This window comes from Oratosquilla oratoria, chromosome 10, assembly GCF_046742065.1.
Source record: "Oratosquilla oratoria isolate Oo_2021 chromosome 10, ASM4674206v1, whole genome shotgun sequence".
NCBI lineage: Eukaryota > Metazoa > Arthropoda > Malacostraca > Stomatopoda > Squillidae > Oratosquilla > Oratosquilla oratoria.
This window is the reverse complement of record NC_134786.1, coordinates 64,332,164-64,347,249: the sequence shown is the minus strand read 5'-3', so window position 1 is coordinate 64,347,249 and position 15,086 is coordinate 64,332,164. Positions and strand designations below refer to the sequence as shown.

The following is a 15,086-nucleotide window of genomic DNA, read 5'->3' as shown; positions in this document are numbered from 1 at the left end:
CTTTTCCAGTACTTGGCAGAGCGTGAAGATGTGCTCTGATGTTGATCTGTTAGGCCTGAACCCAGCTTGGTACTCGCCTAACAAGGGTTCAGTGTATGATAGGAGCCATTTATATATCACCCTGGCAATGATTTTGTTGATTGTGGTAAGTAGCGACAGACCTCGAAAGTTATCACAAAAAGTTATGTCTCCCTTCTTGTGTAGAACTACAATGATGGCATTGTTTATTCTGTCAGGTATTTCTTCTTGCGTCCATATCAGTCCTACTAGTTCAGTAAGTTCTGTAAGAAGGATGTCACTGCCTGCCTTCAGAATTTCGGCATTCAACGTATCAATCCCTAGGGCTTTATTGTTTTTGAGGGCCATGATAGCATTTTGTACCTCAGCTCTCGTTGGTGGTTCTTCTTTGCCAATTGTGTCACCGAGCATGGGTCCTGCCTCATCAAAACTGTCTTTTGGTGGCTCTGGGTTCAACAGTTCAGAGAAATGTTCTGTCCACCTTTTCTTTAGTGAAAAGATTACTATCTTTGTCCTTTATGCCAATGGCTTTCGGTTGGAGTATGTGTGAAAAATAGATTGATGCAGCCTGAAGGGATTTCTCCCCATCTTCTCTTTTTATGCATGAGGGGACAGAAAGGGGGGTTGCTGATTTAATGAAGTGGCCTTGCTGCAGATGTTCTGTGTCTTGCAACACTGCCTCTGACCAAGGGCAGTGGGCGAGATGCAGGGATGACCCGTCATCCAGGAGGTGCCAAGATAAGAGGGAGGGAAGGGGGTGGATGGGAGTGGAGATGTTGGGGATGGAATGGATGGGTGTGGTTTTTATGCCTTTGTTTTTTGACTACCTCCCTTGTAAGGGGGTAAGAGTCTTTGGTATATATATATATATTAGCACAGCATAATGTAATAGCACATTGGTAAAATGAAACTTGTTAACCCACTGTCGGAGAAAAGAAATCAGAAATACTAATTATCTGTATATTTCGACCACTGACTGTGGTCCTCTTCAGCAGAATGATACAAAGGAATAGAGTTAACAAGTATAAATATGGACAGGGAGAGAACAATTAGGAGACGCGGACAAGAGGACTCAGATTACTTGGGGTTGGTATGTGGGAATCTGTCCTGCTGCTTTCATAATTAATTTGTTTGCTGCCATCCATGTTATCCAGTCTGGTGACCATTGACCTTTCGATAAATTAAAATTGGGTAGGTGTTTAATGAGAGAGGATTCAATAATTTTTCTTCGAAAACTACACTGGGATTTATAAATAATTTCAGCCTTTTCCCAATCCATGCGGTGGTCCTCCTTACTGGTGTGGAGAAACACAGCTGAATTTTCTTGTCCGTACTTAACGGAATTTTTATGCTCCTTTATTCTCGTGGTTAAGTCTCTTCCTGTTTGGCCCCAGTACACTTCATCACAGCCCCGGTGTGTACAAACTTCCCTGCAAAGACTGTGATGAAGTGTACTGGGGCCAAACAGGAAGAGACTTAACCACGAGAATAAAGGAGCATAAAAATTCCGTTAAGTACGGACAAGAAAATTCAGCTGTGTTTCTCCACACCAGTAAGGAGGACCACCGCATGGATTGGGAAAAGGCTGAAATTATTTATAAATCCCAGTGTAGTTTTCGAAGAAAAATTATTGAATCCTCTCTCATTAAACACCTACCCAATTTTAATTTATCGAAAGGTCAATGGTCACCAGACTGGATAACATGGATGGCAGCAAACAAATTAATTATGAAAGCAGCAGGACAGATTCCCACATACCAACCCCAAGTAATCTGAGTCCTCTTGTCCGCGTCTCCTAATTGTTCTCTCCCTGTCCATATTTATACTTGTTAACTCTATTCCTTTGTATCATTCTGCTGAAGAGGACCACAGTCAGTGGTCGAAATATACAGATAATTAGTATTTCTGATTTCTTTTCTCTGACAGTGGGTTAACAAGTTTCATATATATATATGTATGTATGGGTCTGCAAGATGTTTCATTTGGTATTTTCTGTGTAATGTAATGCATCATCCCTGCATGGGTTTCAGAGATCAACATCTGCCTTCACTAACATTTGTCATCATCAGTGGGACTTTGTTACCAGAAGGATGAATGTAGGTTAGATAAGAGAAGGATGAATGAAGGTTAGATAAGAGAAGGATGAATGAAGGTTAGTAGTATGATAGTGGTGACTGAAAATATTGTCAATCAGTCCATCATTACATTTCAAATTAACTTCCTTGGTGGGAGGTGATCCCACGGGGCACCATAAGATTAAGAGGCAGCAATCAGCCATCCTGAGATACAGCACAATTTGTATGAAAAATGTAATATTTTTGTATGAAACTACAGGTTTGTAAAATGTATGAAAGTGCACGTCCTGTATGACACAACTTTGGTGTCTGGTTTATTAAACAAGGTTAACAATGAAGAACACTTTCCTTTAATAAAGCCCTTTATTGTTTCCACAATGCTACAGTCCAATCAACAAATCTTCTCAATTCCATAGCATTTTTCATTTGACTCCACCCGTATCCATACGAGCATTTTGTGGTACAGGACTGCGGCACCACACTTGGGTGTTTCACTCCCTCCTTTCCCCTTTCCCTGTCCCCTGACCCCACCCTCCCCATCCCCCTCCCAAACCACACCTGCTGTTTATTGCCAGCAGCTGCATGGAATCAGGTGGAACATTGGAAGCATTGAGAAATTTTTTGGGAATTTTATTGAATAACCTAATATATATATCACCTAGAAATTACCTCTAGGTAATCAAAGAAAAGTAATGTAAAAGAAAAAGTACAATGCTGGAGTATTGTCAACAGCCTCATAGTATAATACATTGTAGAGGACAAGACTGTTGTTAAGGGGGGAGAGGATAACTTCTCTACAATGGTACTTAAGATGTAACAAACTATGTACACATGATGAAATTCTTTGATGAACTTGTCCAATGATGAGTTGTTAGCGGAAAAGTGCCACACCTGATCCACCAGAAAAATGAGGACAATATTGAGGTTAATTGGAATTGAAGGAAAACCCCGAGACCTAGTCCAAAGCCTGCAATCTGTCCTTCTATCACAATGTCTAACTGCACCCCACTGGTTCTTGGGAACACAGTTGAGCTAACAGTTGGTACTACAATAAGATGCATGGTTACCATCAGTCATGCTGTATGGCAGCAGCATCTCCCAATGAACACAGAGTTGTAGGCACCAATGCCAAACTGTGTTGGCAGCATGACATTATATTCTCCCAGTTCATCTATCATACAAGAACTTGATATGGTGCACTATCCACTCAACATGTTTTTTTTCTTATTCATTTATCTATTCATTAAAAAAAATAAACAAATATCTCGTACATTTTGGGCCCTACAATGCATCCTAGGTGACAGACCATGATGTTAACATCAAAATAGTATGTCTAAGACTTAATAAATGAAAGAAAGAAAAAGAAAAATGAAGACCCTATAGTAAACTTGACTAAGATTTCAAGACTGAAATGACCTGCTTTGTGCAGCTATGTCACTGCTGACTACTGCACCACCACTAAAAGGGTAAGGAATAAGTGTTTATCACATGCATTCATTGTGTTGGCTCTCTGCTAATAGTCATTTGTAATATTGCCTCCAGCCCAATATAGGACAGTCCTCGACCACCACTCTTCTTCCTGTGAGTCTTAAAGCCGAGGTTTGGACTGACTCCTGTACAAACTCATGAGAAAGAGTACAAGTCACCAAATAAATTTTTGAGCATAAAAATAGTTCTCAAAATAAGGGAGATTAAAGTCTTTAATAACACTTAAGGTTCCACAGACCACTTTCAGGAGGAAACACTTGCTTCCCGAGGTTCCTCCAGCTACCAAGATGTGACAGTTCCCAGTAAGGGCACATTTGGTTCTCTTTGCCCACCCCAAGAGCTCTGCATGTGCAATAGGATCTGATATAATGGGAATTTAATTTGGCCTTGAAGACAAATGTTAAAACAAACCATGCTGCAATGACCTGCACGTCACATCACTGGCCTTAATAAAGACTCATCCAAGAGATTTTCCATAACCAGCAGACTTATCTTATATTTTCATGAATACTTCAGGAACTCTTAGGAAGATTTTGTTAGGCATTAGAGAATTCAGAGGAATATTCACTTCAGATAAGATTCCACTTGCACCAGTCACCCTGGAATGGCTAAGCTTTGGTGAGGCTTGTGGTTGAATTGGACTCCAAGCCCACCAGGGAGGAGCGAGTGAGGTAGGCACCATAGAATTGCTGCTGCTCTTTCAGCTGCTTCTCAAACTCCTCTTCCAATTTCTGCAAATAAAATAATGTGGAGCTAAGACAAAAGGGAAAACAAATGGGTGTTGGATGGGTGCATGCCTTGGCTGGCTACCTCATTTACAAGGAGGAAGAACCCTTTTGATATATGGATATGAAAATAATTTGGCAATGAATATTAATTCAAACATTGATCACTTTCACCTGATGACAGATTTTGAAAATGGGGAACTCCACTGTCCATCTTGCAGGACTACTACATGCTCACAACATATTTAAACAGTACCAACAAGTGTTGCAAGTGGAGTTCCTCAGGGTTCCGTTCTTGGGCCACTGCTATTCATAGTATATATAAATGATATAGACCATGGACTAAAATCTACTGTTTCCAAATTTGCTGATGATACAAAACTGTGCGGAGTGGCAAATGATCACTCAAACCAATTAGATATTCAAGAAGATTTAGATAAATTACAGCAATGGTCTGAAAAGTGGCTAATGAAATTTAACACAAGTAAATGCAAGGTAATGCACATAGGTAAAAATAACAGTAAGTACGATTACAAGTTATTTGGAAATTCGTTAACAAAAGTGGATAGTGAAAAAGATCTTGGCGTAATTATCAGTAACGACCTCAAATCATCCAAGCAGTGTATTTCAGCCTCTGAGAAAGCAAATAAGATTCTGGGACTGATTGCGAGATCTTTTGATTTCAAAAGTCCATCACTCATTAACAAGCTATATAAATCGTTAGTTTGTCCACATTTGGAATATGCTGTTTCCGTATGGTCACTGAATCTCATTAAAGACATTGACAGACTGGAAAAAGTACAACGGCAAGCCACAAAACTGATTCCAAATATAAAAAATAAATCATACGAAAATCGACTAAAACACATGAATCTGTTTTCCCTAAAAAAGCGTAGACTCAGAGGTGACTTGATACAGGTCTTTAAGATTTTAAAGGGAATTGACATCATCAAAAGTGACAAAATTTTCACATTGAATGCGAATCAGACAAGAAACAATGGTCTCAAACTGTCCGGAAATAGATTCAATTTGGAAGTAGGTAGAAACAACTTTGCCAACCGTGTAGTGAATGAATGGAATAAACTTCCTGCACAGGTAGTGCAATGTAGTTCAGTTCGAAGCTTTAAGAATCATTTAGATAAATACCTAAGTAAGATGCTGTAATGATTATAATTTATTTTATATTATTTGTTTTTGTTTTGTTATCATTTGTCTTTCTGATTTTCATTTATTATTACTTATATGTCAATTTATCATCATTTACTATTTACCTGTTTGTTTATTATTTAACTATACCTATGCATTTATTTATGTATTTTATTTGTTATTTACATTATTATAGTTTTTATTTATCGTTTTATTATTAATATGATTTTTTTTCCGCATCAGACCTAGATATGGACCAAAAGGTCTCCTGTCAGCATGCTCCGCCTTTGTAATCCTTTGTAACATTGAATTGGCCTGGCCACATACTCCAACTGCCCTACATGCAATAACACAAAAAATTAACACCTCATCCTACTAAGACAACAACAAAATCTTTTGAATGACTTTGGGCCAATTTGATGGTTATTATTGGTTACCAGGAAGCCATGGATTTTCTATAAGAGACTTAGGGTAATGATACATTTAATCAAGATAAATATCATCACGAGTCATGACCATAAATGGGATTCATCATTAGCATGCTAAACAATACAAATAATTTCACCTGAAAGTCTTAAGGTAATCATGGGTAGTCTCAACATCTCACCTGCTTCCGAGGCTTAAGGTTGGTTTTCCACTCTTTAAGCTCCTTTTGGTAATCCTCATCCTGGCACTTTAGCTTAAAGGTTTCATGCTCCATCAACACCTTGCCTGAGGATTGAAAACAGTTTCTAATTATTTCATGTTACCAGAGGAAGAGAGAAGGAGTTTGAATGTGTTTGAGATGAAATGTCTGAGAAGTATGATAGGTGTTACTAGGCTAGATAAAGTGAGAAATGAGGAGGTGAGGAGGAGAACAGGGATGGAAAGGGAACTGTGAGATAGGGTTGATGAAAGAGTATTAGGATGGTTTGGACACATGGAAAGAATGAGCAAAGAAAGATTAGTATAAGAAGTGTGGAAGGCAGAGGTGGAAGGAGTGAATATGAGGGGGTGTCCTAGGATGAGATGGATGGATGGGGTGAAAGGGGCATTACAAAAGAGAGGAATGTCTGTGGAGGAAGGACGGGAGAGGATAGAAGATAGGGGTGAATAGAGAGGGGTTGTGTATAGATGATGCTGTGATGTATGAGGGGGAGTGGGTGGGGGATGGGGGGTGAGGAAGTATGTATGGGAAAAAATTTGACACAGACCAAAGGGATTTCTCTCCATCTTCTCCTTTTTTGCATGGGGGGACAGAGGGGGGGTCGCCGAATTTATGAAGCGGCCTTGCTGTGGATGTGCTGTGTCTTGTACATAGCAACCTTCCCACTCCATTCAATCCAATCAAGATAATACAGAGAAGACAAGAAGAAATCTCTTTGGGCTGCACCAATTTCTCCTCCATTCACAACCACTCTCTGCTCATGCCCTCTCCCTTCCCTGCTTGAGACATTTCCTTTGTACCTATGGCCCTCTTCACCCCATCCATCCATCTCATTCTCAGCCTTCCCCTAATGTTCATTCCCTCAATCTCTGCCATCCACACTCAATTTAGCTAGTCTTCATATGGTTTAATGTCACAAGCTACTTCACTTATTCTTTCCATATACCCCAACTGCCCTTATATTCTTTGATCAACCCAATCCACCAGCTCTCTTTCCATGCCTAGTCTTTTTCTCATTTTATCCATCTTAAAAAATCCCACAACTACCCTTCAACAACTCAACTCACATTTGGGTTCCTTTCTGCCTCCCTATAATTCCAAGTCTCTGTCTCACATTGTCATGGGTACAATCACCCATTCATACAGTCTTCTCTTTGCATTCATCCCCAAATACCTACTCCTTAAGACTTTTCATTCCCCCTAAGACAAGTACTTGCTTTCCCTATTCCATAATTTACCTCCATCCCTTGATACATGTGACTATATACTTAAAACTCTTCACTCACCATCATCCTCACTATCATCTTCTCCTCTTGTACATCTCATCTCCTTACACTCTTCTTCCTTGATTACACCCTCTACTACTGTCATCCTCTAAATTGGCACCCTTCCCTATGGATTACCAACTGGCCCTGGCATTTCATACTAGGTCCTTATTGCTTACGTTTTTCATTCTGCAGCTGCTCCAATTCCTTGATGGTTGAATCAGATGCAGCCAGCAGCTCCTCCAGCTGCTTGCGGTGCTTTTGCTCAGCTCGCCTCTTCTCTGCTTCATATCTTCGTTTCTCACCTTCCTGGAACTGTTGTGCAAAGATTTGTTAGCTCATGAAAAAAAAAAAAAAAAAAAAAAAAAAAAAAAAAAAAAAATTACAAGCATTTTCTTAAACTTTTCCCACACTCATAAACTGATTTCCATCTAGTGCTGGAAAATAATTGTGGAATATGTGAATACCTTCCCATTCAGTACCCAAATGGAAATTTCCCTCAATACAGCTAAGTGAAGGCTCCCACCTCTACCCATCCCGAAGGTCACACTGACTTCTCCAACAAGTTCTAGCACTAAAAGTCAAATAAATTTCATAATGTACTGGTATTTTCAAGCACAATTATAAAGTTTCATAAAAAATGAACATACATAAATCAAAGGAAGACTGGGAACACTGTCCTGCACCAATGCAACAAAGGCACTGATACAATATTTCTTCTCTGACATTTTTGTGGACCAATCTTGGGCTACATAACACAACCCTAACAGTCCCACCTTCACCTCAAACCATTTCTGACCCTCAACAGACTTCCCCCTACCCTATACATCCACACTATCATTATGACACAATTACTGCCATACATTGAAGTTTCTGAATCACACAAACACTGTTTACATTTCAAGACCTCCTGGGTTAAGGTGGTACTCATGATTAGCTATTCCAAAAGCATCCATCTCAAAAATCCACCACCTCCCTCCCCAACCCTAGGGAAGCTGGCTTCATCTAATCCACAATTGTTTGTATTTACATGCCTGAGTAGGTACATTTCCAGTATACAAAGAAAATACATGACCAATACTTACCTTTCCCATAAGTTTGTCTGAGGGGAAATTTGTGGTAACAAATATGTAATCTTAAAGATAAACAGATAGAAAAGAAAAGGAACGGAGAAAAAAAAAAAAAAAAAAAAGAGAGAGAGAGAGAGACAGAATAACCCATGTGCTCACAAAAACAATTTAATTCGGACTCATCCATCAACCATACCCCTGTAGGTGCATTGCAGTCAGTGTGATACCAAGCATTTCACCCATTTCCCCACATTAAGGAAGGTTGCAGACATCTGACTTTTGCTGTGTGACAAACCGCAGTGCAAATGTGAGGTCAAGTCGGATGTCCAGGAAGAAATGCAATAAAAGTAACACATGAAGCACAAGGCTGAAATAAGGCTAGGTACAGGCCCTTTCACATGACGACTAACCAATCGCAGGGCTTCTGCCTGTTCAGGTGTTAAGAAACCTCGACAGATATAATCCCACAGTTCACTAGAGAAGTTAGGAAGGCCCCGAATCATATCAGGTAGAGTCAGCCGTGTCCCTACAAGCTGGTGTTGGAGGTTAGGGTCATCTAAATCCTGGAGAGGAAGTCAGGTCACACCAAGACAAAGTAAGTCATAATCCGTCAAACTGTGAAATTGAGTCCACCAAAACATTTTCATTTCGCTCTTTTAAAGTACTGAACATTCCGGTAATAAGTTTTCTAGTAAATATGAAGAATCAAAATGTTTTTAAAGTATAACATGTTATTGATGTAACCTGTCATGACTTTATAAAACACAAATTGGAAAAATATTTTTTTTAACTAGAATTATTGATATCACAGAGGGAGAGAGGGCTGGTGAATGGGAATGGAGTATGTGAGGATGAAATGGGTGGGAGCAGATTTATGTCTTTGGCTACCTCCCTTGTAAGGGGGGAAAAACCATTGGTGTATGTATGTATGTATATATTATCACACACAAAATTAGCTTAGAAAATGTGTGAGAAAAGAAATAAGAATAATATGCCATAATGACAGAGGATGGAAAAGTCTGAAGGAAAGAAATGAATTGAAGGAGAGATAAGATATATAAATAGAAACTGAGAAACTGAGTGTGAGAGAGAGAGAGGGAGGGGGGGAGAGAGAGAGAGAGAGAGAGAGAGAGAGAGAGAGAGAGAGAGAGAGAGAGAGAGAGAGAAAGAATGGAAGAGGGAGTGTGTGTGTATTTACCTAGTTGTATTTACGTAGTTGTATTCTACGGGAAGGGGAGCTATGCTCGTGGTGTCCCGTCTTCATATCTCGTTTTATCTAAACTATTTTTAAATTCATGTATTGTTTTTGCACACACCACTTTCTCATCTAACTTGTTCCAACTGTCTATTACTCTGTGAAGAAAGCTGTTCTTTTTCAGGTCTCTTCTATAGCTGTCTTTTTTTATTTTCTTTCCATGTCCTCTTGTATTTCTGTCATCCCATTTTATCAGATTCTCTCTATCAGTAATTTCTATGCCTTTCATGATTCTGTAAATAGCTATCAAATCTCCTCTCTCTTCTTTGCTCTAGTGTCTGTAGTTCAAGTTTTGCTAGTCTCTCTTCATATGATAGTTTTGAGAGTGTAGGTGCCAATTTTGTAATTGCTCTTTGTATTCTTAAGTTTTTTTATACATTTTTTTGTACTTGGTGACCATATCGTTGCTGCATATTCCAATCTTGGTCTTATCAGGGTGATTAGAATTTTCTTCACCATTTCTTCATCCAGGTATGTAAATGCCACTTTGATTGTTCTTATTAAATTATAGGTTTCTCCAAAAATCTTATTTATATGTTTCTCAGGTGACATATTATTCATAACAATGACTCCCAGGTCTTTTTCATTTTCTACTATTTTTATTCCTTCTTCTCCCAATTTATATGATCCTGTTATTCTGTTTTTACTTTTTCCAAATTCCATTATACTACACTTCTTTGTATTGAACTCCATCTCCCACTTCCTACTCCATTCCTGTACTTTATTTTGATCTCTCTGTAGTGATTCACAATCTTCTTCCGTGTTCACTTTTTTCAATAGTTTTGCATCATCTGCAAAGAAGCTCATATAGCTTTCAATTCCTTCATCCATATCATTAATATATATAGCAAACATTATTGGGGCCAGAACTGTTCCTTGTGGAACACCGCTTATTACGTCATCCCATTTTGAGTGTTGGTTTCTTATCACTACTCTCATTTTTCTTTCTTGCAAAAAGTCTTCCATCCATTTAAGCAGTTTGCCCTGTATTCCTCCTTCAGTTTCTAATTTCTTAAGCAACTTCTTATGTGGTACTTTGTCAAAAGCTTTTTTTAGGTCTAGAAATGCAATCAGCCCATCCATCTCTTTCTTGTATTATATCTATTAGCCTTGAATAGAAACATATTAAATTGGTGACGCATGATCGTCCTTGTCTGAATCCAAATTGTCTTGGATTTAGCACATTGTTTTTTTCTAAATATTTTACCCATCTATTTTTGACAATTCTTTCACAAATTTTTGCTATTGTACTTGTTAGAGAGACTGGCCTATAGTTGTTAGAGTCTTCTTTATTTCACCCTTTATATATAGGTACTATATTTGCTTTTTTCCAATCTTCTGGAACTTTACCTTCTTTCAAGGAACTGTTTATTATGCTATGTATTATGTCTGCCAGTTCATTCCTGCATTCTTTCAGAATCCAGTTTGCTATTTCATCTGGTCCATGCGATTTTCTGACATCAAGATTACTCAAGTGGTTCAATATTTCATTCTTTGTTACTTCTATTTCTTTCATAGGGGGGACTTTCTCTTTCCATTCAATCTCTTCAGGTTGTATGTTCTCCCTTGTAAACACTGATTTAAAATGTTTGTTCATAATTTCCGCCATTTCAATTTCCTCTGTGTATTCAACTCCTTGTCTTAATTTCTCCAAATCTTGTTTGTTTTTCAGTTTGTTGTTTACAAATCTGTAGAATAGTTTTGGTTGATCTTTACATTTTTCTATGACATCTTTTTCATATTTTTTCTTTTCCTCTCTGCACGCTTGTACATATTCATTTCTATAACAAGTATATATTTTCCATTTTTCTGGTCTTCTGTTTTTCTTCCATTTGGCCCAGGCTTTGTCTCTTTTGTCTTTTATCTCCCTACAACTTTTATTGTACCAGCACTTTACATATTCTTTTTCTTGTTTTTGTCTTGGGACATACTTTTCTACTCCTTTTTTATAGATTTTTGTCAAAATATTCCATTTCTCTTCTACTGTTGTATCTTCTTTGTGTATTCTTTCCCAGTTTTCATTTTGGAAGAATTCTCTTATTCTATCAAAATTTGCTTTTTCATACATCAATCTTCCTTTTCTATATTGTTCATTTCTTTTCATGTATTTTTTCTCATTTAGTTCTAGTTCTATCAGTATGTGGTCACTTTTGCTTATTGGTGCCTGGTATTCTATCTTTTCCACTATTTCAGGTTCTGATGTGATTATTAGGTCTAGTCTCGTTGGTTCTTCTTCATTTCAATACCTAGTGTTCTCTTGGATCCATTGTGTCATTGTGTGGTCAGTAATCATCTCAAGTAGAACATTTCCCCATGAGTCTTCTCCACCCTTTACGGTCATCTCTTCCCAGCATATTTCTTTGCAATTATAGTCGCCCATCATAACTATTCTTCCTCCATCTTCCATTATATTGTTTAGTGTTATTCTTGTGTCTTCTAACATGCTTTTATGTTCATTCTCTTCCCACGAGGCTGTTTTTGGGGGCACGTAGTTTATTACAAACTTTCTGCTCTTCTTATCTCTATCTTCTACTTCTATCATGATCATCTCTACTCTATTGTTCCCATATGTGACACTCTTCATGCTTATATCCTTCTTAGTCAGGAACATAACTCCACCCCCTTGTTTTTTCTCTCTGTTTCTAATCCAATAATTATATGCATTGTGTCCAATGCTGTTGGGTGGTAGTGGACCTTTTAATTTTGTCTCAACAATTCCCATTATGTCTGGATCTTTTTCTTTCAGATATTTGTTCAGTTCATTCAGTCCTGTTATTAATACATCTATATTTGTGCAGGATACTTTTAACTTTCTGTCATTTCCATTGTATTCTCTGTTTCTTTTGTGTTTCTCTCTGTTATTTTCCATTGCTTCAATTTCATATTCACTACTCTCCAGTAGAATTCTTGTTTTTCTGTCTCCGTTCTGGTCTCATTTTTTTTTTAGCTTCATGTCTTTTCTTTATTTCCTCCTCTCTTTCCTCTTTATTCATTTCCCTTTTTATCCATACCTTTTTATATTGTTCACTTGTTGCTAGTTTCCCTGTTTTGGATCAGATATTCTCTGCCGTCGTTTGTGACCTGAATTTAATCTTAATTGGTCTGGTCTTGTCTGTACTATATTTCCCAAGCCTGAATTTCTCTTCAATTTGTTTCATTATTTCTGGCTCATCTTCCTGAACTAATTCTAGTAAATTTCTTTTTCATTTTCCTCTTTGGTTCTTGTGGTTCTATCTGGGTTATGTTTCTCTTCCATTCCTAATATAATTATACATTTCTTTCTATCTGCTAAGTCTCTTACTATATTCTCCTTCTGTCTCATCACTTTAATAACTGAGTCTTCAGTTTGTTATTTCATTTGCTGTTTGATTATGTCAGTAAATGCAACTTTACTGTTTTCTTGAATTTTTTTCCAACCCTCCTTGTTGTCCTTATTATTCTCCTTTAAGACTTTATTCTCCTCTTTTACTTCTTTTAACTGTTTTTTTAATTCTTCAATTTCCTTAGTTAAGTTTTTGTTCGCCTTCTCTAGTTCTTCCAATTTTTCAACCCTCTGCACAATGTTGTTAACGTGACCGAACCTAAGTTCCCAGTGCTTGATCATCTTATCGAGCTTCTCTTCTAGTCCCCCCCACCCTCTTTAAATCCCTGGAAAATATTCTCATCACCTTCTACTGTATTGCTCTTATCTATACTTCTGATCTTTACATTTTTGTTAGACATTTCGTCGTCGCTAAATTGGTCTGGACCTCTTTTGTTTAGATGGTGTCTGCCTCCCTGGGCCAAGTCCTCACCTTCCTCATTTCCTTCCATTTCCCTCAGTAATCCCTCCCCTTCTCCTTTTTCCTCACTTTCACCTACACCACGAGCAATTTCCCCCCCACCCTGTAAATACAATAGGTACTTCCTTTGCTTCGGGATCCACGAAATTTCACTTTTTCTTCAGAACGTCCTCTAAGCCGTCCGTTCATTGAAGTGTGTGTGCACACATGTATGTGGATACATAAGTGTATGTGTGTATGTGCACCTACTTGCCTGTACATTCATTTATCTTCTGCTTTGTACAATATGCTTACCTTTTTCAACCTCTCTTTTTCATCTTCATGAGAATCTGGGAGGTGTGAAATGCTAATACGCATGGACTCACGGAACATCAATTCCCTGGCTTTCATTTCTTGGCGAATGCGTTTGGGCAACTGTCTCTTCTCAATCTGTCACAAAGAGAAAGAAGATTACTGATGTATAATTAGTGATCATATGTAGACACTCTTGTTCTTCTTAAATACAATGTATGTGGAACAGAACTAATTTTCTAGGATTTTTTTCTTCTTCTATTATCATCAAGAGATGAAGGGAGATGAATCAAGTAGATAACAAAAGGTAAAAGGTGTAAATAGAGAGATTGATAATGGAAGGGACAGTGGTAAGAGGAAGATAGACAGAATATATTAGGGAGTTGCTAAATGTGAAGGAGGATAGGGAAGGAAAGGTAGTTGCAGTGGGAGGTCCTACAAAAATGACAGTGATGAGTGAGGAAAATGGAGGAATAAAAGATGAGGTGAAAGCAGTTATTAAAAAGATGAGAGCAGGTAAGGCATCTGGGTTAGGTGGGCGTCATGTAGAGTGTCTAAAAAAGTGAGGTACAGTGATGGTGGACTAGCTGGTGAGGTTGTTTAAGGTTTGTTTACAAGGGAAAAAGGAGAGGACGGGGAGAAATCCCTTTGGGCTGCGTCAAATTTTGCTCACACATACTACCTCACCCTCCATCCCCCCGCCCATTCCACCTCATGCAATCACATCATCATCCATATACAACCATTCTCCATTCACCCGTCTTCTGTCCTCTCCCGTCCTTCCTCAACAGACATTCCCCTCTTCCCCAAAGCCCCCTTCACCCCATCCATCCACCTCATCCTAGGACGTCCCCTCATGTACACTCCCCCCACATCTGCCTTCCATACCTCTTTTACTAGTCTTTCTTCACTCATTCTTTCCATGTGTCCAACCCATCCTAATATTCATTCATCAACCCTATCTCCCAGCTCCTTTTCCACCCCTGTTCTCCTCCTCACCTCCTCATTTCTCACTCTATCTAGCCTAGTAACCCCCATCATACTTCTCAGACACCTCATCTCAAACATCTCAAACGTGGATGTGCTGTGTTTTGCAACACTGCTTCTGACCCAGGGCAGTGGACAAGGTGCAGGAATGACCCGTCATCGAGGAGGTGCTCAGATAAGAGGGAGGGTGGAGGGGTGTGGAGTGTATTCAGGGATGGAATGGGTGGAAATGATTTTATGCCTTTCCCTTTTTGGCTACCTCCCTTGTAAGGGGGAAAAAGCCTTGGTATATGTATGTATGTATGTACAAAGGAAAAGGGGACAAGTATGAATGTAGA

The 15,086-nt window shown here is 38.5% G+C and overlaps 1 protein-coding gene across 7 annotated transcripts in view; it reads right to left on the bottom strand.

Annotated features, from left to right (window-relative positions):
* Positions 1-2,437: 2,437 nt before the first annotated feature.
* Positions 2,438-15,086, bottom strand: part of Slik (Sterile20-like kinase) — a 66,869-nt gene continuing 54,220 nt past the window's right edge. For 6 of the 7 annotated variants that reach the window (XM_076192011.1, XM_076192010.1, XM_076192014.1 and 3 more), the window contains 4 exons: positions 13,765-13,899; positions 7,543-7,678; positions 6,060-6,163; positions 2,438-4,312 (listed from right to left, as the gene is read on the bottom strand). In XM_076192011.1, the coding sequence (XP_076048126.1) occupies positions 4,190-4,312; positions 6,060-6,163; positions 7,543-7,678; positions 13,765-13,899 (498 nt within the window). In that variant the 3' untranslated portion in view covers positions 2,438-4,189. Of the gene's footprint in view, positions 4,313-6,017; positions 6,164-7,542; positions 7,679-13,764; positions 13,900-15,086 lie in introns of all 7 variants that reach the window. The other variant, XM_076192013.1, reaches the window with a different exon arrangement.